Source organism: Strix uralensis, chromosome 4 (genome assembly GCF_047716275.1).
Source record: "Strix uralensis isolate ZFMK-TIS-50842 chromosome 4, bStrUra1, whole genome shotgun sequence".
In the NCBI taxonomy this organism is placed as follows: domain Eukaryota; kingdom Metazoa; phylum Chordata; class Aves; order Strigiformes; family Strigidae; genus Strix; species Strix uralensis.
In genome coordinates, this window is record NC_133975.1 from 115945331 (window position 1) to 115969934 (window position 24604).

General features: G+C 37.8%; 1 protein-coding gene across 9 annotated transcripts in view; it reads left to right on the forward strand.

The window, feature by feature from the left end:
* Window positions 1-24604, forward strand: part of UNC79 (unc-79 homolog, NALCN channel complex subunit) — a 114643-nt gene that overhangs the window by 46491 nt on the left and 43548 nt on the right. For 6 of the 9 annotated variants that reach the window (XM_074868660.1, XM_074868665.1, XM_074868666.1 and 3 more), the window contains 8 exons: window positions 4624-4910; window positions 8535-8717; window positions 9543-9705; window positions 12591-12743; window positions 14197-15420; window positions 17751-17858; window positions 21470-21586; window positions 23532-23615. In XM_074868660.1, the coding sequence (XP_074724761.1) occupies window positions 4624-4910; window positions 8535-8717; window positions 9543-9705; window positions 12591-12743; window positions 14197-15420; window positions 17751-17858; window positions 21470-21586; window positions 23532-23615 (2319 nt within the window). The remainder of the gene's footprint in view (window positions 1-4623; window positions 4911-8534; window positions 8718-9542; window positions 9706-12590; window positions 12744-14196; window positions 15421-17750; window positions 17859-21469; window positions 21587-23531; window positions 23616-24604) is intronic. The other 3 variants (XM_074868661.1, XM_074868662.1, XM_074868663.1) reach the window with 2 other exon arrangements.

Below are 24604 nucleotides of genomic sequence, written 5' to 3' on the forward strand. Positions count from 1 at the left end.
ATCTTTAGTAGGCTGGCCCCATGGGTCACCTGTGTTTAGCCTGGTATTTGACCTTCAGGTTTTAGAGGCAGCAGACAGAATGCTTCTGATTGTTGTACTGTAAATTACACTTGTCTCCTCCGTATGCTTATAGACATCTCGAGTCCCTTACTTTATTGACATGTTGTGAAGATGTCACCCCTCTGTTAGGCTTTTGAGGAATAGTTATCTCAGCAGAGTCCAAGTAATGTCTAAATAATTGTGACTACTGACAGTTCTTGCTCTGAGTCCTGTGTAGACTGACCATTTGGAAGTGAAAAATCTCAGATTCAGATCTTTTCACATTCCTTCTTCAAGATTTGCAGTATTTCCAACAGGCAGAAATTCAGAATCAGAACAGATCAGCTTACTGGGTGATCAGGTGAAAGGAAGATACCTTGCCAGTGTGGGCGCTGACTAAGCTGTGCAATGGACCAGGAGAGCTTCTGAATTAGCGGTATATAGCCCTGTCATACTAGCCCAGTGAGAGCTGGAAATCAGCCAGTTCCTTACAGGACATATGTGCAGGTTGTCACAGGCTCATAGAAGAAACAAGTGAAATAATGGTGTGATGAACAGATGTATCAGTGAATGGTTGTTCTTCATTTAATGGCACCACTAGCCTGCTATATACTGGGCTTGTCACATAAGAAGTGTCAATCTCACAGTAGGCATAGTTAGCCATTGTGATTTTTATTAGATGTATTTTGGTATTTCAGAGCTTCAGTTTTTAGGCTCAGGTAATTAATCACTTCGAATTAAGTTTCCACTAAAAAAGTATGTATAAAAATTTGCATGTAGCTCGGAACCACTGATATGAAGAAAAGTCTGATAATACAGTTCAAAATTATCACAGATGCTTTGGAAACGAGGAGACAAATGACTGTCCCTCTCCTCCTGCCCAGTATTTATTATTTCTTTTTAAAATCTTAATTTTTTGTAAAATTTTTTTTAAGGTTTGACTCATAGTTTTTAACACTTTGCATTGACAGTACTGAGCATATCTGATTTGTCTAAGCAACAGACTCCTAAACATAGGCTGTGCATCTGTTGTAGAAAAAAATTTATACATACCACTTGAATGAGCAAGTCCTCATGGTCGTCCATTCTTTCTAGTTCTAAAACTGTAATCCTTGCACAGTCCAAATGGAAACTGAATTCAGTGTGTGTTCTGTATGGATTAAACACCAGGATCATGTATTTGTTCATGTATCCTCTACAGTATCCTGGAGAGTCACTTAGAGAGTTTCACTGATAGGCATGGGGATCACAACTGGGATGAAGCATGATATAATTTTGGTCTGATGTTTTATGTTCTGTTGTGATATACCTTAAAGTAATTTGAAGGTAAAGGAGCCTGATATAAGGGACACATGAACGAAGAGATGGATCTGTGGGCATAAGGCTAGATTAAATTCAGGAATGGTGGCTGTATATTAACTAGGAGGCTGTGTGCTTGGTCATGTGAGAAGGTTTTCCTAGGGGGGAGCGGGATGTGTGTGTACATATCTTGTATGTAGGCACACACACACACACAAAGTGCATATGTATGCGCACACATTTTGAGGGGTAAAAGCTGCCATAGCCACTGTAAAGACAGAGCCCTCTTGTTTTGCATTCTTAGTTCGAATCTAAACATTGTGATTTGGTACGGGATGCCCTACATCATGTGTTAATGAAGTGAAAGTTTAGTTCAAGCATGATATAACTTAAGATCCATTTTAGATAGCAGAAGAAGGTTTTCTGGACTCTGAAGATCTGTTAACTAAACTGGATTGTAGAGTTTTTGTAGGTTCTCTGTTGCTGGTTCCTTGCAAGTTTCCACATTAGAAGTAAAAACAGGAGGTGACTGACATTCCCTAGACTGGATCGTTAGAGGAGCAATGACAAACTACTCAGGGTGAAGCTCTGTTCACTGTGTCCTGCTGTATAGTTTTCAGTGAGGGTAAAGTACTTCAGAAAGTGTAGTAATATTTCTGGAAAGTAAAATGTCAGGAAAAGTCCTAGGAAGTATCTGTTAACTAGTGTTAGTATTGCAAAATGGAGCGTTTTATCACTGAGCTTCTAAATTACATTGTTCAGCAAGTGAAAGTAAAATAGGTTAATCTTTTCAGATTAATTACTAATTAATTGAGTTCTATTTGGAGAACCAGGATTTAGAGCCCCATGATCCTTTAACTCATTTCATTTTATCTCCTCCCTTGTTTTATTGAAAGTCTCACAACATGTAATAGAGATGAAAATAAGTAGGGCTGAAGAAAACAGTTCAATATCATCTTTATGAAAACGGTGTCCTTTTGATACAATTTTGTGAAAAATTTTAACCTGGATATAATATGTGGAAAGATTATTTCTCAGCTGATGTCTACAAAGCTGAAGTTATTTTCTATATACATTTTTAATGTGCTTCTGAAAATGGTACTTGCTGTATTTCTGATTCTAAATATTTCAGAATTTATTGTTCTCTTTTTGCATTTGTAAATCTTGGTCCAGTAAAAGTTTGGATAATTTTAATTTTGAAAGGAGGTTTCTGTAAATAAAAATCCCAGTGAAAACTGTTTGGAATAGAAGATATTATATAATACGGAGTTCATGATTTCTTTTTACCAAAGTGAGACCAGTAAAGGAAGGTTATTCTTAATGGAAGTGATTCTGAAAATTTCTCCCCAAGTTTTCATTTTCACATATCACAGAAATAGCAACCTTCTCCCATGCTCAGCAAAACAGCCAATCAAACAAACCCCTTTGCTCACCCACCAAAAAAAAGTAAAATATTAAAAAATTATAGAAAAAAAAATTACAGTTTTGCTGGTGAAGAACCTAAGACGTGCAGTTGTACCAGCAAAGGAGTCCCTTGTCAGAATAGCGTATTACATTGAGAATATGGGTAAATTAGAATATTAAAATAATTTCTAGCATTTTCTATAAATATATAGCTATGAGTTTATATAAACCCTAAGGCATGTAAGTAACTCTAACAGACTAAGTGGATATTAGTTGCTGGCTAGTAACCCTAATGCAGACATGCAGGAGAAATTTTAAGATTATACTTTGAGCTACTCTTGTTTGTAGGGTCTGTCCTGTAAACTTCAACTTAAACTGTTCTTGCAAAAGTAAGGACTATGTCCAATAGTTGAAAGGATTTATCCTTGAAATGAAAACAAGTAGGTCATTTTGTAATTCTTGTTTCATACCAGCTTGCTTTATCTCAGTTATTCACTGTTAGACAGATTTTTATCCATGGATCAGAAAATGCATCAGATTACGTTTTAGTAACAATTAATTTTAATTGTTAACAGTTAGTGTTTAATGAGCAAACTAAAATTATAGGTATAATAAAAACTTAATTTTCACATGTCGCCCTGTTTTGGTGCTGTGAAAGTAATATTTTCTGTTCCCTTTGATTATCCTAGTGGAAATAATTTTTATTTATTTTGCATATAATGCATATATAATGCATTTTATTTATACAGAAACATTCAATTAAAATTACTGTTTTAAAATAGAACATGTTGGGATAATATACTGTGCTTTAGCTATGCATTTATTCAGAATTATTTAATAAAAAGAATCTGATACACTGATATGTGAAATAGCTTCTGCTTTTTATGAATTCAATTCCTAGTGTTAGTATAACGTAAATCTTTAGGAACTAAACACTAAAAAAGGCCTTACACATAGGGTGAATTAGAAGAGGGTAACTCTAAAGGCAGTTATTAAAGAATTCTAGTAATGATAAATGGTCTTAAAAGTAACTGGAAATATTGTATTTTAAAAAAATATTTAAGTATGAAAATACTTGTCCAGTTGGCAACTGTTATTTGCAGTGTGTCTGTTTTGCTTGGATAGTGATAGCCAGCACCCAGGCTTCCTTGTGCTTTGTAAGTAGCCTCTTGTCTTTCACCTCATCATATTCCCATGCAAAGCATGACTGATTGATTATTTCCTTATCCATATAATCCATATATCACATGGTTTATAAACCAAATCTTAGGCTTCCTCTCTGGGAAAAAGTCGTCAAAAGTTTTGACATAATACATAGTGTCCCAAAACATAATATATTGTAGTGCGTACATTTTGACTCAAGTTATTTGAGAGAAATACGGATTCAGTGCTAAAAGGGGAAGTCTTCATTCTTTGTTTAATCATTATTTGGTAGAATTTTCTCCATCTCCTACCTTTGCTGTTTTGTACATTCTCCCCTGGACTAATGTCCACTAATGTTTGCTGAGGAAAGACTGAAAACCATGCCAGATGAGAATTTGGTGGCAGTGGGGTTTGATTCTCCTTTGGTGCGTAGATGTGAAGGAATAATAACACTTCATTTGACAGAAGTGCACTGGGATGGGAAGATAAGCAGCTCTGTTAAACATGGGAAAGCTGAGAAATGGAGTTCAGTGTACAGAGTAGGTGCTACTGTGCTATTGAGCCTGAGGCAATGGAGGAACACTGCCCTCAGAAATGCATGCCTATCTCCTGTGACTTCGCCATGTGTATTTGGGCAGAAATGGAGCAATGAACTCTGGAAAAAAAATCTGGTATATTCTGTACACTGTTTACAGTCTTACCCAGTGTCTGATACCAAAATCTCTCTTGTGCCAATAGGACAACCCTCCCCAGAGAATGATAATACAATAAAAGACCTGCTTCCAGAGGATGCTGGGATTGATCACCAGACTGTCCACCAGCTCATTACTGTGCTAATGAAATTCATGGCAAAGGATGAGAGCAGCGCTGAGTCGGACATCAGCAGCGCTAAAGCTTTCAACACAGTCAAGCGCCATCTGTACGTCCTGCTTGGTTATGATCAGCAGGAAGGATGCTTCATGATTGCACCACAAAAAATGCGTGTTTCAACCTGCTTTAATGCTTTTATTGCTGGAATAGCACAAGTAGGTGAAAGCGCTTACTCCTTTTTGCAGCTGTTTCTCAGTGCCTGTTGTTGAAATGGTGGTAGCACAGCCTTCTTTGTACCAAAATAACGGCCGAGTGCAGTAATCCTACTTAAAACTTCTTAATGACTCTTCAGTTGGCGAAAGAATTTGGGAACAAGGATGGCTGCTTGTTCTTTATTCTCAGAAGGCTCCATGTAGCCTAATCAAGTGCTTTCTGTAGGTTTTTGCTTTGCAGTTAAAAAGTAAATAAATAGAAGTGTGCTAATTTGTAACTTTTTCTAGTACTCTAAACTTGCTGCATCATTGGCATAGAGATAATGGTTTTCTGTGCATGGGGGCATGCAAATACTACGTGATGAAAAATTAGAGACTGCTCCAAACCTCCTTGCCCTCTTTCCCTAGCCTTTGAATGCCTTGCTTTTCTCATGTGTCATTTCTTCCTTTCCCATTCAGGAAGACCTGGGATTCATGTGCTCTTGCTTGTTTCCCTGCATCAGTGGTCTGCTCATTGACATTCTTCACTTTGTAGGAGACTGATTCTCCTTCTTCCTTAGAGTGCACCAGGACTTTCTGTTCTCCTTTTCCTAGAGAGTGGTGCCACCATGATGAACTTCTGCCTATATTGCTATGGTAGATGACTGGGCACATCCTTACCTTGTGCCTTCTTTCTCCATCTTGTAAGGAGGACCGTAATTTCCTACCTCACAAGGGTCTTCTAAAGCTCAGTTAACTTTTACTGATAGAGCAGTTGGCAATGCTAGGCTGAAAAACATTTCACACTTGCAGAACCTTTATTATTTGCAGTGAAGCATCATCATCACTTCCACGCTTTTTCCATATCATAGTCTGACATAAAGGATTACCTCAGGGGAGAGAGAGGTCTGTGATTTCAGATCTCCCCCTCCCCCAGCTCTTAAAATGCCAACTGTAACCTTCAAACATTGCTCAGAGCTATCTTGGCCTCTACCATATCTGCAATTCTTATCAAGATTTTCTGGATCATACGTTGGAATCAGTGATTTTTTTCGAAGACAGTTGTAATGTAGGTACTTGGATAAATTTTCAGTCACGGAGAAGTCAGGTATCTGTGTTTCAGCGGGCAAAATAGAAGGTGTTAATTCAAACTGAGTAGCTGCAAATGCATCCTGATCCATTGTTTCAGAGCACCATTGCCATGTGTTGTTAATCATCTTTTATTTGTACAATTTTAAGCTGAAGCATGTAAAAGGAGATTCAGGCCTGTTACCATTGTATTGAGAGTCTGGAAGTGGCCGTTAAGATCACAGGGCAGTATCTTCCACTTTTTTCTGTGTGTTTTCCAAGTTTGGATTCCCCAGCTTCAGTGATCATAATTCACCTGATTTTCAGAAGTACTACTTACTGCAGCTCTAAATATCAGTTCCTGCCTTTCCTCTTTGCCTTTACAATGTGTCATCATAGCCAAATTCACCATTTCTGTTTGAAAAGCTTCATAGTTGAATCCTGGCTCCCCTGATATCCCATGAGTTTGAGAACTTAAGTAGGCCAAGATTTTTCTCCATGTAGCAGACTTCAAAACTTTAGTTTATATTATGGGGGCAATTTTTCTTAGCTGTAGGGCTGCTTTGTGTGGGGAATCGCCTTTGCTGCAAGGGAAATGCTATTTGAAGTCTGAAGGTGCATTTGCAGAGTGAAAACTCTGTATAGAGCTCTTAAGAGATCTATTTCAGTTATACTCCCTGCCCTAGTCATAAATATTTGCTTTCCCCAATCAGCTTCAGAAAGATTGGGATTAGTCTGCCTTGCTGGTGCGTTGATTTTGATTCCAAGCTTGGTTGGAATGGTCAGTTCAAGAACAAAAAAAAAAAACAAATGTCTCTTAGTATTTTGCATCATGAAATCTGAGTATTTGGAGTTCTTGAAAGCATAAAATGCCACTTTCTCTTCCTAGCAGCAGAAGTAGCCAAGTTTTGGTGTTTGCAGTCACTGCGGTATTGCCCCACATGGTGGCAATGTTGTACAAGCCTGTCGGAGTGGGGAAGCAGCAGGGCCGGGCTCTGCTCAGCATTTGCAACATCATTGATTCCAGATCTTCCTGTGACAACTTAAAAAATGGGTCTGCTCATCTTAACACGTGTCTGCATTACAGTATGTGCTGTGTTAAGGCAGGGTTCTGTCTTCCTTGTATGGATGAGTTTTTCCTAACCATGCTATATAACTGTGTCACACCCTGAGGGGACAAGGCATTGCAGGGTAGAACCATATTTGGTGATTCTATATCATCTGTTTGGCAGGCTAACCCTTCACGGGTAGACAGGGGATCCATCTATGTAGCTCTGTGCATGCAGCACAAAAATTTGAGACAGCTGCACATCGAACTAGAGAATTGTACAGGGAAAAACTTCTAGTCAGCTTGTTCAGGTGGGAACTTGAGAGATGAGTTCTATGTTTGTAAATTAGGCTCATCCACTTGTTCTAATAAAAACAAAACCAAAAAAAGAAATACAGACCTGAAGGAAATGGATGATGCGGATGAAACTGTTGTTTGTGTCTGTTTAGATGTACAGGGCTCCTGGTAAAGTGCACTAAGTCCACTGAAACTGCAGGGACGTGTTAGACCTTGGGGCTTGTGCTGGAGTTAGCTTGGCCTGCTGTTATACCTTCCTGGGTGTCAACCAGTATAGGTCAGCGTCAGAGACAAGGGCTTTATGGATCCTTGTTATGATCTAGTTTAGCTACTGATTTCAGAACATACGGCTTTAAATAAAAATAGTTTATGTTGCAAGACTGATGGGAGGATAATGGAAAAATAGCAATGCAGTTTCAATCGAAAACACAGTTGTGTCAGGGTAGTGGGAATATATGGCCACACTGCACTTAACCATCAGGACTCAAACCTCTAGGGTAGGCACCAAATAGCATGATGCTCTTCAGTGATACAGGCAAAGCTTATGACTAGCAGTAACAACAGCAACTTGTCTACAGTAACACCACTACTGAAAATTGATGAGCATTTTATTTAGAGCAAGATATTTTTCATTAGTTTTACTCTTGGATCCTTTAGGATTTGCATGCTTAAACTTTCTGTATAACATTGCAGACACAATCTTAACTTTGCTATAGTAAAGAGAGGGATTCTTGTCTCATTACCTAATACTAGAACATGGGGCTTAAAAAACCCAACAGCTAATGTTGCAAGCCTGATGAGAAAATGAAAACCAGCAATGCAGTGTTAATACAAAAAAACCCAAATACGCAACTCCCTTCCCAAAACCTACAATTGCATCCTATTAAACATGAGATATACCTAATATGGTTTTCTCTGTTGAACCATGATCAACTTGTGCTGTAATACAAGGCTATCACAGCATAATGTATTTTATGAACTTGCCAATGTATGTTAAAATTTAGACTGTGCAGGATGAAAGGCTTTCAGAACACATCTTTTGTTTTGTTTTACCTATCTAGCTAAAATGAGAATGTGGCAAGCTGGCAGAAATTTTCTAACTGATAGTGAGACTTACTTAAAAACATCTGTTTCTTTTCATTTGACTAATACCTCAACTGTATTAGTTATTTTGCTTTTCAACATCAGTGGATTTGATTTTGGTGAGCTAACTCCTGTGCTAATATTATTTTCAGGTGATGGATTATAACATCAATTTGGGAAAACACCTTCTTCCCTTGGTGGTGCAGGTGTTGAAATACTGCACTTGTCCTCAGCTAAGGCATTACTTTCAGCAGCCTCCTCGCTGCTCCCTCTGGTCCCTCAAACCTCACATTCGGCAGATGTGGTTAAAAGCTTTGCTTGTCATTCTCTATAAGGTGAGTGGGCTTAAAAAGACGCTGTCCACATTAAAATTTACACTTCAATTTGAAATTTATTATAGGGAACACTCTAACTGTACTGCAGGTGAAAGGAAATGTAAAGGACACTTTGATTTGCTTATTTGATAAATTTAATTTCAATGTCTGAAATAGGTTTTCACCTGTGCTACTGACCTGTTACTTCTGCTGTCTATACTGTCTTTCACATGGTTACCTGAGAAAGAAAAATACGGATTGGTAAATAGGAAAATGCTATATAAAGTTCCAGTGAAGAGTATTTTGATAACTTAAAATGAGTTTTTTTAAAAAAATAGTAACTTTAAATGGGGGGGGTGGTCAGCTTAACAGTTTGTATTCTTTAGTTGAGTGATGCTTTTTAGGAAGTGTTGTCAAAATGTGATGGGTTTATGCACTAAAATGGAGCTGTGAATACTTTCGATATGCTTAACAAATTTCTAGCAGGTCTATAGGGCATACAAGGAAGTGAAGACACTAGAAATGAATGATAACATGCTGATTGAAATAGATTATTTGAAGATCAGTTCTGATGAGAGACCTCTATTATTATTATTAATAGTTGGTTTTGCCACATAAAAGTCAAGAAAACAATCTATTAAATGTTACTAATAGGGATTTTTAAAAATTTTTAAAAATAATTCTGTGAAAACAGTCCTGCTTCTCATGATGTATTTAATAATGTATGATCAAAGGAAGGCAAAGAGCATCCAGCTGACAATATTATCATTTTTCTATTTTACTGCCTAAATGTTTATCCAAGGAAAGTTAGTTTTTAAGCCAAAGTTTTTCTCTTTCACTGAACAGTACCCCTACAGAGACTGTGAAATCAGCAAGATTGTGCTTCACCTAATCCACATCACAGTCAATACCCTCAATGCTCAATATCACAGCTGCAAGCCCCATGCAACTGCTGGTCCTTTGTATAGTGACAACAGTAACATAAGCCGATACAGTGAAAAGGAAAAAGGTACTTTTAACATTCTCACTTATGATAGTCATTGATTTAATTTATTAAGTCTTGCAGATGTTGTAGAAACAGGTAAACATGGACTGAGTTTTAGAACATAATACTCAGAATTAAGTCCAAGGTGTGACTTACCTGACCAGCTATAGCCACCTATAGTAAAAGAAATTCATAATTTCTCTGTGGGCTAAGCATAGGACAGCAGTCTAACATTTCTCAGGGGGGGTATACCTTAGACTTAATAGTTCAGTCACCATGCCTGGATAGTCTGTGGCCTTTTCTATGACAATATTAACTGATCATGACCACACACAAGGTGTGCAACCATCCTGACCTGCATTCTGATTATACTTTATAATAACATGGCATAGTAGCAAATATATGATGTTGAAAAGAGAAAATGATGAATTCAGTCTACAGTTTTCTTTTCTCTGTAAAAGGAGCTGAAGCTGAATAGCTTACATGCAGATGTATATGATGTGGATGTCTAAAGGCAGAAGAGAATGGTTCAACCCTTAGAGTCTGTGTCTGATTGTTAACTCTGTATGTGCTTGCTAGCCATAGCAGAGGTACTGTGATGGTGTGGACTGGTGTAAGGTTGGGGTTTGAAGTAACATGGTGTCACTTAGTGTAGTTCCTTACAGTTGTGAAGTTTATTATGTGATAAGTATGATCAAAGTTTAACAGGTTCTTCTGATGTTAATCTGTAGCTGTCTTTCAGCTGTTTTGCCTTTTAGCTGCTTATTTACCATTTACATCCTCCTTCTCAGACTTCCTAGTGTGCAGCAAATTCTTCTTCTGAAGAAGAATATAAGAAACACTCTTTTTATGCATGTCAGCACCTTTTCCTCTTTTGCTGCTTGTTGCTCATAAAAAGATAGCCAGCAAAACAAGAACACAAAATTTTGTTTACCTGAACACCCTATCACTCAGCTCTGGAAAATTAAAGCAACCTTAAAATGGATGTATTACATATTCTCACCCCCTTGGACATTTTGTATTGCTGGAGGAGGGCTAAGAGGGTTCAGATAACTGTGGACTTACTATGAATTTGTCCTTGTTTTGAGCTGAGTTAATGACTTGATTCATAATGACTTAATAACACTGAGGGTAGTAATAATAAATTTATAAAATACATTCAGTTTCTGAATTGATTCTGAGATGTTTCTGAGACAAAGCAAGGTGCCTAAGTACCCAGCTTCCTGTTCACAGTGCCAAGTTAGGTTTAGAAAACTCGAAGTTCCAGTCCCATGTCCAGTGTTGATTCCCTGGGTGACCTTGTGTCTCGCTTCATCATTGTTTCCCTATGTTTAAAGTAAGGAGAATAATACTTACTTGCTTTCCAAAGCTTTGTGAAGGGCTCTGGGCTGCTCAGCGGTAAAGGACCATAAATGGGCAAATTTTCCTCAGTAAGTGCTGACTTAATCGCAGGGCTGATTCTCTTCCTTTGCTGAAGTGCTGCAGAAAAAGAAGGATGTAGAAAAGTTTTCTTTCACCTGAAAGAAGCAGCCAATATAATTCCTTAGGGACTTGGAAAGCTGAAGCCTTTCCTACCTTTTCTAAGGAGGCTTATTTAGTCTGTGGTCAGGTAGTGTGCTGCTGTCATCGTCAAAGGTGGTGGTTTGATGATCAACAGGTGAGGATTTCATTCTCAGGCAGCAAGAATCCCTATGCTAAAGATGGATTTTCTCACTTTTGAAACTTCTTCCTAATTTTTCTGCCAAACTTTGTTGTGGGAATCATGGTAAGTGTAAAACTGTTGTAGAGCTGATGATAAATCTTGTGAGAAGAAGCATTTGTTGCCAAAAAGTTAGACGCCTAGGACATGGTGTTAAAAGTGATGTCCTAACTTATTAAACCCAGCCTCTGCAGAAATTCTTACTATCAGCTTTGATTGATTTTTCTGGATTCATCATATCAATTAGGTATCTTATCCCTGATGCTTTTAGGTGGCAGTTCCATAGCTTCACATGTAGTAGAAACTTTCCAGCAATTTCTGAGCTAAAGATACTAATGTCCAGTTTAAATCTTCAGTTTTTGGCCATTCTAACTCCTTGGTTTACTTGCCTCTTCACTCCTAAACACCAAATGCATTTCCTCTCCATGTTTACTTACTAGAATAAACAAGGCAAACTTTTTTGTTCCTTCTTTTAAGTGCTCTGTTTTCTTTATTGTCCCAGTAGCATTTCGTATTTCCTTGGAGATGAATTATTAGACATGATAGATATAGATTTTTCTGTTTTTTATAATCATTTCATACAGGAGATGTGGTTGTTTTTTGATGGATAAATAGGTTTGTATCTTTCTGCCATTTTCAACCGGCAGCTCTCAAATTAGAGCATAATGTTTTACTCTTACTACTTAGATCAATAATTTCATAATTCATACTCTTAGGTCTTATTCTGTTACTATTACCAGCTTCCCAAGATTATCCGTTTCTTCCTTTTTCACTTTTCTATTGTGCTAGTTTATTACTGACCTTGCAATTCTTGTACTAATTTTGATCTCCTTCAATTTACCATTTCTCACAGAGCACTATGGAAGTTATTTACTCAAGTCAGTGTTCAGATATATTGTATTTCTTCCATCTAAAGAATCTGTATTATTGTCAGTAGAAAAGATCAGCTTAAAATGGTAAAAGCTTTGGTATGCTTTTGTTGCATTGTAACCCATTTTTCATTTATCTCTGCCCTTTCTGACCTTAATTCAAGATGTAACAAGAATATCAAAGTTATACCTGGGATATAAATTTTCTTGCAAACTTTAGATGATTTTTCATTTTCCAATTCAAGTTTAATTGAAACTAGCTGAGGTTATATTACATAGACAGCTTTTCATTCAAGGATTTGCACTTTCTTAAGACTAATAAAGTTTTTTTCTTTCTCCAGCAGAGGAAGACAGTGTTTTTGATGAGTCTGATATTCATGATACACCAACTGGACCTTGCAATAAAGAATCTCAAACTTTCTTTGCAAGACTGAAAAGAATTGGTGGCAGCAAAATGGTGAAATATCAACCAGTTGAGATGAATGCTCAGAGAAGTATGAATTGTTTTGTCAGTATAAACTCATGCAGAAATACAATTTCCTACTCTTATTTTCAAGCTACCACCTTTCTTTGTAGAGTTTGTTGCACTGCCTGATTGAATACAGGTACTCTGTCTGGCTTTTGAGAGCAGGTACTCCACATTTCCCTGAATGAATTCTCTTACAAGTATCTCAAAGTAGGCACTCCAGAATAAAAATATCTAAAATCAGCAGTTTTCTGAAAGTTTAAGCTCTTTTGAGTGTAAAAATGTTTAAGAGGATTTGTTGCAATTTTCTTCCACCATTGGACTGGAGCTTGTTACTCAAATTTATTTTTTCCCAGGAATTTTTTTTTTTGGTAAGGTGGGATTCTGGGGTAAGTAAATTTGTTGTTGCTGCTGCAAATATTATGGTTTTCTATTGGTAAAAAGGGTCATTTCATGGTTTCAAAAAATAGAAGGATTTTGTTGTCAAATTTAGGTTTTTGAAATGAATACCCTAAAAAAGTTTAAGATATTTCCACCACCACCCACCTGCCTTTTTTTCTTTCAGGTGTTTGCACGGCGGGGGAATGATTCTGACTAGAGCAAACATCTACTTTAACTTTTCTCACTGTTTTTTTTTTTTACATGGTGATTCATATGTGGAGCATTTTGAAATATGGGGACAATAATGCTCAGGAATATTCTGTTTTATGTGAAAATATGTCATTCATAATAACAACATTGATAACCTTTTAAAATATTCTCAATGAATGTGTTCACATAGCAAAATACCAGTGCAGTATAATTGTGCTGCCTTGACTCCTGCTGAGGATGGAGAGGTACAACTATGTGGTGTGGTAGTTGCTAAACTCAGCTGGGGTCTAGGATCACTGGGGGGGTGATTCTCTGAACACCTGTCTGATCTCAGGCTTGTGCTACCACATCCTCACTGCTATTGCTACCCTTGCTTTTTGAATTAGAAGCATCCATTTTAAGCCCACTTTGCTGTAGCAAATAACATGTAGGTTTACTCTAATATATGCTGATGTCCAAATGATGTCCACAGTGCTGTGGTCCAAAATTATTTTGAAACCTCTTCAGAGTGGTCTGTGTAGCTCACTACTTCTTTCATCTCTCATGCCTAAAGCAGCCATCCCAAGTGTCTATAGAAATTACTCGCCTGGGCCATTTTCTTTTCAATACATAAGGTGTTAAACAGTCTATCTTCAGGGCACATCTGTCCAGGATGAATAGAATTTGGATAGAATTTAGATAAACCTTATTATCCAAATAGTATAGTTTTTTGTTGTTCACTGTAAAAATCTATGTAATGTGGCTCTGAGGTAAAAACAAAACCTAGACAATTTTGACTAATACTGGGTTTGTATTTGAAATGCCAGTCGTGTTGAATGGTGAGATAAAGATGAAGATATCTGCCAGAAGTCTCCAACTGAGGTAGTATTAGCTCTTTCTGTTTTAATCAGGTGAAATAGAGCTGGCTGAATATAGAGAGACGGGGGCCTTACAAGACAGTATTCTACGCTGTGTGAGAGAAGAAAGCATTCAGAAAAAAAAACTGCGCTCTCTAAAACAAAAATCTCTTGATATAGGGAATGCAGACTCCCTGTTGTTTTCATTAGATGAACATCGCAGGAAGTCCTGCATAGACCGGTGTGACTTAGAAAAACCACCTGTCCCTGCTGCTTACGCCATACACAGGCAGAGTGATTATGGACGATCTCGGCAGAATTCTTCTACTAAAGCTGAAAATATAGAACCACAAGAAAATCTTCCTCGTACAGAGAGCTTCCAGGAAACAAGAAGACCTGTCATACCAGAAGTTAGGCTAAACTGCATGGAAACCTATGAAGTGAAAGTGGACTCTCCAGTTAAACCTGCTGGTCCCAAGGAGGATTTAGATCTGATAGATTTGTCCTCTGACTCAACATCAGGTCCTGAAAAGCATTCAGTACGCTCCACTTCAGACAGTGACTCTTTAGTCTTTGAACCACTTCCTCCCCTTAGAATAGTGGAGAGCGATGAAGAAGAAGAAGCAACAAACCAGCTGAATGATGAGGTCTCTGGCAAAACTGCTGCGTCATCTCCCTCAACTCCTATCAATGTCTCTGCACTCAGCCTCAGCACAACTCCACTGGTCCAGTTCAGCATTGAAGATTGCTCCAAAGACTTTAGTTCTAAGGATACAAGCAACAATGCTTCAGCAGGAATAGAGGAGATCCTTTCCACTTCTCCCAAAGATCAAAATGACTCTTCAGAGTTAGTTAAGCCAGAAGAACTTCAGGACGTGTCCTGTGGGAACGCACTAACACTGAAACAGAAAAGGGACCTGCTGCAGAAGTCATTTGCCCTTCCAGAAATGTCCCTCGATGATAACTCCGAGCTCAGCGTGGAGGAAATTAGACCTAGTGGAGCAATTCCAAGCCCAAATGTAAAGACAGTCCTTATTAAAGTCCCCGAAGATTCTGAAAACCAAACAGAAAGTGATAAACTTGATACCAACACAGAGTCTGACGCTGAACAAAACATGGAGCAGAAACAAGAAGAGGAGACAGAGGAGTCAGAATTTAAGATTCAGATTGTGCCTCGCCAGAGGAAGCAGAGGAAGATTGCTGTGAGTGCTATTCAGAGAGAATACCTGGACATTTCCTTTAACATCCTTGACAAGCTGGGAGAGCAGAAGGAGGCAGGTGAGCTCAATCACTGACACAATCAAAAGGCTTATTACTGAGCGAAGGTTTTAATAACAGACCAGTGTAAGGAGAGATGTGTATATGTATAGGGAAAGATGTGTGTATATATAGCATCTGATGTGGTCTGAGCTAGCTGAATGCGTTCAGGTGTTTGTTTTTCACAAGGAATGTACTAACCATACAGGTGTCGTGCATGTGTGAGGGCCCATTTGAAAAGGAAGTGGAGCTCAGTGGCAAAAATACTGGTTCTGATACCCAAGTTAGGGAGTGAAACTCCATGGCCTCTTTATGCAGGGAGTCAGAAAAACAGAAAAACACATACTTCTGTGCCTTTTATCCTGCTAATCTAGTCCATGCTACACTGATTCTCTTCTGTGTGTAGTGGTTTTTGGCCTTTTTTTCTTCTGCAAGCATAAGGCAGTGGAAAGCAGACTGGATCGTGGAGTATAAAGCTGAGCAGACTGTAGGCTTCAGAACGAAGAGCACTTGGCATTAACCACAGTTTGTATTTACATAACACACATATTTTGTTTTCATACACTAAAAACTTTTTGTAGCCTTTTTTATATTGAGTATCCACAAAGTTTACATGGCTTGTGTTTGTTAAAGATTTAAAGTTCAAGCATGGGGAAAGCTGTACAGTATTTCTCTGTATCCCAGTTTTTTTCAGATCATTTCAATACAGGGTTTTGTTACTAAGTTTTTCAGGTGGAGAGAAAGTGTGTTTTAGCTGTTTCCTCAGTTTCCAATTGGATGTGTCAAACAGGTTTAAAAACTGTATGCTGCTGCCTCTTTCATTTTGTGCCTGGGTTTTTTTCAGGATTTTTCGGTTATTAGAATTTTACCACTCTTTTTCTAACATATTAATTAAAATAGGAAAGAATCCTTCAGGCCTCGGTTCTTTGTTGCCAGTGAAGTGAGGGGGAGTATTTATGCATTCCTGACCTCACTTCTTTCTTAATTGTTTCAGAGGGAACCATAGTATAATTTCCTATTATGATACTCTGCTTTTACAAGGAGAAATAATTTGGTGTGATCATAGTTATGCTGTTCCCTTTATGTTTCAGGCCCATCGTCCCATTTATGGTTCCAGTAAGCTGAAGAACCACTGGACCTTTGTAAAAGCAAAGGAGAGCTGAGTGCTTTTGAACCTTTCACATAGGTTCTTAGAGAAGAATGGCCATGAAAGAATTGTGCAATTAGACTCAAATGGTTTTTTGACCATTAGTAAGGGCTAGTTTTCATGCAGTAACTAACACTATCATCCTTGAAACTGCTTGAAAAGGCTGTCCCAGTTCTGAAACACCACGTGGAACCTAGGCTTATAGCATTTGGGTATGATAGTCATTTGTGTGCATATAAGTACGTCATCGAAGGGGAGCATAAAACATTCACAATGACTCATTAAGTGCTCACTTGCATTACAGGTTGATACAGGCAATTCAGATAACAAGTATTTTAGTGACTTGGGTAGTTTTATGTATCTCTTTTGTTTTGCTTTGTTTAGCCTTATTGATTAGTTTATTTAAGAACATATGTCTTATAATTCATTTAAGTAGGCTTAATATTACCAATGGGCTGATTATAATTGAATAAGTCTTATTCAAGCTTTTTCAGCCTATTATGCTTCTATATGTTTTAGAAGGGCTTCTGATATAACTGATTTCTGAATTAAATATCCAAAAGGGTTGTTTCTTCAAGTGCACGATGCTGGGCTACAGTTTCCTGCCTGAGACTTTTTACAGCACAGATACCTATTAATATTTATAGGATGTGTTGAAAGCAGCCATCAACTTTGCTTTATTCTGACAGTATCAGTTATCATAAAATAAAAACATTACTTTTAATGGCTTATTTTTCTTTTAATGATAGAATCTTAAACTCTTTGAATCTTTAGGATCAACTGCTAGATCAGCAGCCTTTTGAATGAAAACTGTGATAACATGTTGGAGATAAGGTTTTTAAAAGATGCTAAGCTGTCACTTAAAGTAGCTTTACATCAGTGGTACCTCTCTTATTTCCATGTTGGTGATTCTGATAATCACTCTGAGTGGGATCAAAATCAAACTCTATGTGCGGTTATCAGTTCTGAGCTCTAAAAAGCATAGGTAGAAATCTCTGTTAAAAAGTGATATTAAGCAGTAGATCCCCGTGCCTTAAAAATTCTTATGACACATACAGAGAGTCCTTTTAAAACTGCTGGGAATGCCACATGGTGGGTGAATGGATGACTGAAAAGATGTGAAAAAGGCATCCAGGGAGAAAGTGGATGGAAAATATTAATTGATTCTAAATACTGAGAGTTTAAGCACAATTTTCACATGCAGATCCTGCTGCCAAAGGACTTTCAACACTGGAAATGCCAAGAGAGTCATCATCTGCACCAACCCTTGAAGCAGGTGTCCCGGAGACAAGTAGTCACTCTTCCATATCAAGTGAGTTTAGCTCTGGTTTGAGGATTAAATCTGAGTTGCAGTATTTGTGTGTCAGATGCATATTGTGTATGGTAAATGCCTTCCTCTGAGTTTCATTGATTCTTGAAAGTACAACACAGGAAATGTTGGATATCATTAGATCTGTTAAATCTCTGATGGTCAGCAGGATTTTAGCAAGATTTTCTGTTGTGACATGGCAAATTTGACAAATGTGGTTTTCTTGAATTAGACTAGGTAGCAGCTAAAGACAGTATTTCACGAGAGCTGAATGTTTATTTTCCAGTGAGAGAAAGCATTGTCAGCTGCCAGTGCACAGAGTGAGAGCTCCACAGGGCTGTTACTAGGGTCTTTAGTACATTTCTTGCTGTACCTTAGGAAAAAAATATCTTGCAGTTTTTGTAAAATTTCTTGAAGTGCCACTTCCTCAGCTGCTTGCTGAAATGCAGTAACTGTTTATCAGAGACCCCCATACCCATTTCAATGGAAAGTGAACTGGATTGGTTTAAGTAGACTTGGACACATGGCTTAACAGAGCAGATGTAGGTAACATTGAAAGATGGAAGCATCGTAGAGCACTGACAACATCCAAAATGGCTCGTCCATCTAGGTAATGTTAAGTAACACATCCAAAGGTTGATGGGGCAAGACTCTGACTAGTAGAAAAGAGAGGGGAAATGATGACCTGTGCTGATACCAGTGAGCTGATAGATCAGCTCAACTGTCTTGCTGAACTGCAATTTCAGTTTGCTGCAGAAAAGCTTTAATTTCTGAAATTCAGCATCTGCTGATTTGATTGGAAGGGGTGTCTGGCCTATTAAAGGAAAATGTTATTTTAGACATGCTAGATGAGTACTCCAAATTAGAGGTTTCCTCTCCGGTTTTACCACAAGCATCTCATGTCATGTGCATCTTGTAGTCAGAGTACATTTGTTGGCCACCTAATGATACAAATGTTATTTACTAGAGCAGCTAAAGAGGTGCTAGTTAAGAACTATCTCTCTGGTTTCACTGAGTCCTAGGTATTCCTGTAAATTCCAATATATGAAATTGGGAATAGTATCTGTATGATATTGAGCCTACGTTCCTTTGTAAATATTTATTTCCTGTTTCTGTGTGTCTCAGTTTCCAACTGCAAAAAGGGACACGAATGCTTCCATTGTCTCTTGTCCACTTAGACTGAAATATTTTTAACCTTCTACTATGAGTCTTTTCAGTGCTTTGCGTAATAAGCCCTGATCAGAACTCTGAGCACAAGGCACTTCTGTAACACAAATAGATTACATTACTTGTACAGCCAGTGCCAGGCTGCAGAAAGCATACATCATTAACTTGATAGGCAGATTTTGCCTTTGGACTTCTCTTCTTGAGCAGAGAATTCCACAGCAACGGGGAGACGATTGACCAGGTTGCTAGCTAACGTATGAAAGGCTCACCAGCCACTGTATGAAGGTTACTAATCATCTCATGATTGTTAGGTTTCTTGTAGAAAACCTGATCAAGGAAAACTTCCCTCCCTATGCCACTAGTCAGTCATGACATGAAAAGTCATGTGCTGGTCAACAGCAATCAGCCTGGCTCCAGCACTGTTCAAAGACTGGCAGCTCTCTGGGTTGTTTTTTTTGACTTTTTTTTCTTAACTTATCAATATCTGAAATCATGACTGTCCTTGAGAAATCAGGTAAATAACCCTGGAAATCCAAACCTGCTCAACAATAGCCTGATAATGTGAAATATGCATGAAATTTTTTTAATTAAAGCTGTGAAGAAAATTCAAAGAGATAATTTTCTATATTTTGACAGTCATCTGCACTCCAAGCAGTCTTGTCAGTTCTAACATTAATTGCTGTTCTTTCATCAGGAAATTCTATGCTTGATAAAGTGATAAAGCATCTATTTAAAATCCTTGCCCTGGAAAGGATGGAAATTCTATTTTTCTCCTAATCTGCTGTGAAAGGCAGCTGCAAAATAACTTTTAGAAGTGAAACATGGAATGGTCTCTTGGTCTGGTTCAGTTCCAGAAGTTCCGTTATACAAGGACTGCTTTGCCAGCAATGCTGGAGAGGTTTGTACTTGGACCAGAAATAGAGTTTAAATGCACTCTGATACACTGAAAGGATATAATGAGGGAAAACTTAAAGTACTTCACCTAATAAAATAATTTGTGTGCAGATTCCCACTGAAGTTATCATTGTGTTTATTATTTCTCAGGGCCTGTATTTGTTTTCTTAAGGAGTACTCTGCTTGCTCTGAATTTGAAACTCTCAGGTAGAAACTGAGTAGAGCAAGTTTAGGAGAAGGCACTCAAACCCTCAGAGCTTTCTGATAGTTGTAGTTTATCCCTTGTCTGTACTTCTTCATCACCATTAATAATGTGAAATGCCGGGTTTATTTTCAGAGCTTAGCTGGGTACTGTTTGTAATTTTAGAATGGAACTACCTGGTATTTATGTTAATAATCTTTTTAATGATGTTGAATGAGGTTGCAGATTAAAATAATCATTAGGAGGAGATTTTGCTTTGTTCCCCTTGCTTAAGGCCCTGTTGAGGAAAGCACTTGTTTTTATACTTAAGGCAACATTTTAAAAGCTTTTCTGCATGGAGATTCATGTCAGCAGTCTCACATGTCTTTAAGGCAGGGTCTTAAAACTCTGTCTTCACACTGAGTAATTTTGGTTTCAGTGATGGAAATATATTGCTCAGACTCAACTGTCAAAGCGAATGTATTATACTTGTTCAGTTTGAATTTTCTTATCAATGGAGGAAAAAGTAAGAAAATTGGGAGTTGTATGTGATCTGTTTCTTCCTCCATTTAAGCAGTGAGAAAATACATGACCAAAAAAGTCTTAAATTTTAAATCTACAATTGGTTTTTGGTTTTGTTTGGTGGTTTTTTTTGTGTGGGAGCATTATCCAGTGAGACACATCTCTTAGAGCAAACAGTAATATGCATTTAAAGAAGTATTGTAAATAGTCGGATGAGGAGAAATCAAATGCTTGTTGCTTGATAGCTCCTTGTAAGAAGAATGGCAGTGAAGTTACAAAAGGCATGCTGGCTTCACACTTCAGAAGAATGTGCAGGTGTTATGCCTGAGTGGTGGGTATTTAGGAGCCCTGTTCAGGTTGTGTCATCCATGAAGGGTGCTGATGGTACACAGTCAATAAATTTGTTTTCTTGTGGTGAGCGTGAACAGAGCAGTCCTCTATACTTTGCTGGGAGGAGACAGAGTTTCTTTCCTTGGTACATTGTATATGAGTGAGATTCAAGTATACATTTATCACCTGTCAGCATGGGAATTTTGGGGTAGTACCTTACACTTCACAGATACCAAGTGTTTTGAAAAACTTCCATGATATTTAGAGACAAAAAGACACTGACAGCTGACATAGTGGATGAGATCCTGAATCCAAGTCACTTATGACTGATGTCACTGGGGCCAGAATTGTACCCTGTGTAGTTGTGTGAAAAGTGCATATTGATTTGATCAAGATGCTTAGAGCAAACAGTCATTTTCCTTTCAGTATTTATCTCATGCTGGCTTGTAAGATCAGTAAATAAGAGTAGTTCTACATGTTGTCTGAGCCCCTAAAATCCTTTTGCATTTCTGACTTGCAGCTCAGTTCAGACAAATGAAAAGAGGCTCTTTGGGAGCTCTGACAATGAACCAGCTAATGAAGAGGCAGCTGGAACACCAGTCTAGTGCTCCCCACAATATCAGCACTTGGGATACTGGTGAGCTGCATTTATTGTTCTTTATTTCTATTTCCTAAACCAATTACTTTCTGTATCAATCCGTTAAAAAAGTGAGTATTTCTATTCTACCATTGCACATAAGTAATCAATCTCAAGTCTAAAGTGAAACTTTGTACTGACTACCAGATTCGTACCTGGTATGAATTGGAATAGTTACATATTTGGGAGGTAGTCCTTCTGGTACAGTGATGTCCCTACAATTTTGCATATTACTTGGATTATTTCCTGGCCTCATTGAATGAACTGGAAGTACCGCTGTTGGTTTCGTTAGGTATAGGACTTTCATCCCTGGTGCATGGAATAATTTATTTGCATGTATGTTTACAATGGTGTTGGTACACCAAGGAGTTGTGCCTTATAACAACTAGTTTGATTTTTCTTTAGAGAAGTTTCTGCCAGCTCATGCTGAACACCTGGTTTCTGTTCACTTACTGACCTGTTATTTCTCTATGAATGCGAAGTGATGAAAACTGAATTAAGCACATAATTTCCTCATTACTCAAGTGTTTTATTTATTTTTTTTCTTTTATAAAAGATTTTCTGTTATGACCAAATTCAGAGCAGGCATCACTAATCAATGAATTCATTCTGGCTTATCATAAATGCTAGGTATTTTATTGCCTATATTGATGTTACTGACATCACGGAATTGTGCTTCTTAGGAATTTATCAGCAGATCCAGATGCTTCCAGAGAAAGGAATGCTTAAAATGTTACATGGAACTTAGCATGCTGAATGATTGTCTTGCCACCAGTTCTGGTCAGCTGAGTTAAAATTTTTGCTTAATTCAGTCTTCAGTGTCAGGTTCCATCATACTAAATCTTGTAGCTGAAGAATGGCTAAAGGTATGGTATATAGTTCAGGATTATCCTTCCTACTCCAGTCTGCTGAGTAGCATGCTCAGCATGAGATCCTTAAATCATAAATGTCAGAATTTGTCAGTGATAACAATGGGGATGTATTTGTCCTATCAGCAGTTAAGTTAGTTTGTTTATTGAACTGGCTTAGCTGGTATCACCTAGTTTCTCAGGCAGGGGGTTAGAGATTCAAAAGTTATTGCTTTCATTCTGCAAGAAGTGGTTAGCCTGTATTCAAGGAGGAACAAGTCAGTACTCAAAACCACTTAGGAATTCTGTCTTGTTAATCTTGTTCCAAGTCCACTAGCTTTCTTCAGAACACCTATAACTTTTCCCTACAACATTCATTCCAGCTAAAGCCCTCCAAGCATGTGCTACAAAGTAAAATGTTATTTTCCAGAAAGCTTTGCATCTCTCAGTCTCTTTTTCGACCACTAGCTTGAAAGTCAAGCTATTATTTGGACAGAAAACAGGTTGGTTTTCTTTTTAGGACAAATGCTTAGGGTGACTGTTGTTTCAATGTCACACCACAATTTTAAGACTTATTATACTCAGCTATAACAATTAGGAAATAGTCTTATCTCACATAAGTATATGATGCGGGCTTGGTTCATGCATGCTTAATTTTTTTTTTTTTTTTTTTTAACATTGGTAGGTAGCACGTGTCTCTTTCATTTCTTATTTCAAACCACTCTTTTCCCAAGCTTGCTATCTACAAAATAAAATAATTTTGTCTAGCTTCTGTCAGCACAAATTTCTGGTATTTCTGAACACTGTCTTTCTCTTTTTGTGACTCATATATTCCATATCCTCTTGAATCTATATGACTAGCATTTCCTTTCTTGTTTAATGACCACTTACTTTTCTATAATGTCTCCTTTGGTATTAGGTTATCTGTGTTCTTTTTCCTTTGTGGACTTTTAAAATCTTCCCCCCCCTTAAAAAATTAAGTCTTTTCTTTGTTTTTTCAGAGGCTGTTGTATTTGTCTTTCTCTTGTTTTAACTGTTTAAGACTTGTGGTGCTGGATTCATAGTTCTGGAGACTGAAGTTCTGTATTTATTCACAGAGCAGATACAGCATGGAAAGCGGCTGTGCAATGTCCCTGTTTGCCTAAACCCCGACTTGGAGGGACCACCACTAAGAATCAGAGGTTAGTTCAGTGTCCATTTGACCTGATCTCTCTGCTAAGTCTGCCAGGAAGGTTTTTTGGTTAGTACCAAATGGTGCTGATTTTTTTGTCCTGTTCAGCTACATTAAAGCCCTCAGCTGTCCTGCAGAATATAGGTTATTGGAAAGCCATTAGACAAGACATTTCATTCAAGACAGGGACAACTGATAAGAAAGTACTTGCTTTCTGCTAGTACGTGTTTTGGCTGTCAACCTGGAAGTATGCAGAGTGTGGTTGAATCTCATTTCTTTATGAACTCTCCTCCCTCACAGCTGAAATACATCCAGACTTTCTTACAGCCTTGCAGTGGGGCAGTGACCTACTTCTCTGCCTAAATCATGAGTTTTTTTCGTACTGTTCTGTGCACAAGAGAGGACATTTTTATTTTGAGTAGTTAAGTCTTATTCTAACACTGTAACCTGCATTATGACAGCTTTTAGCATTTGTGTGCTGCAATGGGACTTGCGTCTAGAGAACATGACAGTGAAACTTCCAAAGTCATGGTAGAGGAACCTTTATTCATTTGTGAGGGGGAGAAAAAACTGGCTAGAAATATGTGAAAATCTACTCCTATTTCTTGCATTCTGGATGGTGTCCTACATTACTGAAGAGTATTCTGGACTTTTGGAGTGTTTGCTCATATAAAACAAGATCTCAGGGGACAATTATGAAGTACGGAACTCTGTATATAAAAGAAATATTTCCTTCCATACTTAGTAAAATGATTGTTTAAAACCTGTCTTATTCTTGTGAAACAAGCCCTCATCACTCCACATATTTTGAGTTCAGAAACTGGGGGAGCTTCTTAGATTATTTTGCCTGAGAGCTGATATTAAATTTGCTTTTCCTGCAGTAACTGGGATTATCTCATCAGAAATTCCATCTGAACCTAGCTCAGATGGAGAAGCTTCCCCCTGTTTCCATAGTTGAATATTATCAGAACAGGCTAATGTTAACATTAAATCTGAAGA